The sequence below is a fragment of the Austrofundulus limnaeus genome, unplaced genomic scaffold (genome assembly GCF_001266775.1).
Source record: "Austrofundulus limnaeus strain Quisiro unplaced genomic scaffold, Austrofundulus_limnaeus-1.0 Scaffold0, whole genome shotgun sequence".
Taxonomy (NCBI): domain Eukaryota; kingdom Metazoa; phylum Chordata; class Actinopteri; order Cyprinodontiformes; family Rivulidae; genus Austrofundulus; species Austrofundulus limnaeus.
In genome coordinates, this window is record NW_013952402.1 from 2777665 (window position 1) to 2780395 (window position 2731).

Sequence of the window (2731 nt, forward strand, 5' to 3'; positions counted from 1 at the left end):
TGTTTGTGGTTGTAATGTGACAAAATATGGAAAAGTTCAAGGGGTATGAATACTTTTGCAAACCACTGTAAATATCTCAAATTAGCAGAAAGAAGCACAAAAAAGTAGACAAAGCAGGAGAATAGCAGAAAGAAGAATGTTAGCTGAAATAGCAGAAAAAAGCTAAAATTAGCAAGAAAGTAGTTAAAAATAGCAGGACGGTAAAAGGAGCAGAACCAGAACTACAGGTGCTGTAAAGATTTAGAAATATTTTAAAGGCGTTTAAGTATGTTGAAAACAGCTCTATTTATTTTCAATGGCAAAAAGTGGATAAAAAATGTGAAATAGCTAAAAAAAAAAAGAATAATTAGCTGAAATACCAAAAGTCATAGCACCCCTCACATGAATGAGCTGAACGATTTGATACATGAATTGTTGAAATAGCACAAAAATTGTGGAACGAGTTAGATGCCGAAAAACGTACAAAAGAAAAAAATGTTGTAAACAGTGCGAATGCTGTGAAGCTTTCACACAATAAAACATGTTGCGTGAAGCCATGATACCGTACCATTCTAAAATGAGAAGCGAAAATTCATCCACTTATAATTAAAATTACATTTTGAAWGGTTACCAAAAATGTTGTTTTGACACAAAAAGTAACTCAAAGAATTGATATTATTAGATAGGTACATGCATTTTACTTGATATTTTGAGACACAAGGCAAATAATATAAATAAAAATAAAAAAATATATATTAAAAGACCTTATCCATCACTGCCCTTGCCAGTGTTACAGGGTTAGCGATGTTCTTTACAGAAGACACGGCACCACAGGAAAGGGTCTTTCCATCCATGATAATGGCATCCAGCTCCACTTCTCCATCAATGTTTAGTGTTGCTCCATGTCCTGCAGGGGACGATAAAAAAGCACATAAAAACCTCACTGAGTGTTTGTGTGCAAAAGTAAAAAACACCAAGACAGAACTCAGCCTCATTCTAACTGCTGCTTCCTTATCAGTCCACTGGCTGCAGACGAAAGCAACCGCAGAGCTCAGAGTTGATGGATGATGCTGTATTCTGAGGTCCAGTGTACTCATTTATTTATTTATTTATTTATTTATTTATTTTATTGTCACAAAAAATTGACTCAAAGCATAAAAATCTGTTTGGGACCTGCAGATGATATTTTGCACAATTTCACATTGTCTGTCTGTCTGTCTGTCTGTCTGTCTGTCTGTCTGTCTGTCTGTCTGTCTGTCTGTCTGTCTGTCTGTCTGTCGGAATGTCACTTCAACCTGAGGGAAAAATAAATGTTTTACCACCAGCAGATGGAGGCAACGTGCAGAGAAATCCAGGATGCTTCAAACAGCAAAATGCAACAGGGTATTATTTGTTTTGTTTTTGTTTTCCTTGTGGACAGGTGCAACGAGCTGTGGCTGTTTGATAATTGATTTTAAAAAGTGCTAAAGAGAAGAAGCGACCTCTAAAGTTTTAGAAAAATATCAAATGGTGAACATGGCAGACCCAGTCAGCTCAGGTTTGAACTCTAATTTGGCGATAAAAAGAACCATTATAGWTACTGTAAAGTGTACAGAGGTGATGAAAGCGTGTCGTAATTCATATACCAGCATTAAACACGGTGTTGTCRTCCAAAAGCCTCACAGCCGCCTCCACAGCATCCAGAGCACTTCCTCCTCCTCTCAGCACTGAAAGCCCCCYACAAGCTGCAGCTTTCACTCCATCTACAGAAGCCTGGGCCATCTGATCCGGGATGGCCCACGCCCCGCCGTGCACAACCACCACTGCTGCTGGCATCTTTAGTCTCCTGCAGAAAAAATACAATATATACCCAACCAGTTATATGAAACATGTAAAACAATGTATATACTGTATACAGTACATGTTGTTTGTGTTGTGTTTTGTTCATGTAAAAGATAATTCATTTTCAATTATGTTTTAAGACCTACATGCACTCTTTGTACTCAAGGACATAATAAAAAACCTTTTCAGCCGCTGACAGAAGGAGCAACAATGAACTTTAGACCTGACATCCTGATTACTTATTGTTGGAAAAAAAGCAGCAGTTATGAAAAATAAAACTATAAAATGTTTTCACTATTTTCTYTTTTCAGTTATTGTTACATTCAGCAGAGACAGTTTAGTCTTAACTGAAACAGTGATAACATTATAAAAGCTGCAGCTTCTGTATTAATTGTTTTATAACAGAAAGTTTTAATTATTAAAGTGATTTTTTTACAGTGTTCTTCTCTTAAAGTTTCTGTATTTTTGCTGGATTAGTTGTGTTTGAAAACACTTTGAAAAATTCTCTTCATTTCCTGCAGCTTGTTCAATCAAACCTATCAACAAAGAGGAACAGGCTGAACGTACCTTCCGAAACTGTCCGCCCGGCTGCACCACGTGACTCCGACCAGGACTCGCGCGTGCAGCACACTTTTACGTAACGTCCATGTCTGACGTAATTCGTGACAAGACTTGCGACAGTGCTTCAAAGTCTGAGTAAATAATAACAATAAAAGAAACTCTTAAAAGTTATTTAAATGATCAAGTTGAATCTATTTACCATTTTAAACAAAAAAACAGTGGTGGAATTGTTTTTGTTGGTTTCTTTTAATCATATAACTTACAGACAAAGAAATCACGATGCATAGTCTCAAACTTTAAGATTAAGAACGTAGAAAATAAAATTAAAACTGAAAAAATAATGCAATAAAGAAAAAAAATCCATATAAAT

At 36.0% G+C, this 2731-nt stretch overlaps 1 protein-coding gene across 1 annotated transcript in view; it reads right to left on the reverse strand.

Annotated features, from left to right (window-relative positions):
- LOC106526254 (isoaspartyl peptidase/L-asparaginase) overlaps window positions 1-2380 on the reverse strand; it is a 7099-nt gene extending 4719 nt beyond the window's left edge. The window contains exons 1-3 of the mRNA XM_014021178.1: window positions 2368-2380; window positions 1605-1804; window positions 744-886 (exon numbers count right to left, since the gene is read on the reverse strand). Of these exons, the coding sequence (XP_013876632.1) occupies window positions 744-886; window positions 1605-1794 (333 nt within the window). The 5' untranslated portion in view covers window positions 1795-1804; window positions 2368-2380. The remainder of the gene's footprint in view (window positions 1-743; window positions 887-1604; window positions 1805-2367) is intronic.
- Between the last annotated feature and the right edge of the window lie 351 nt (window positions 2381-2731).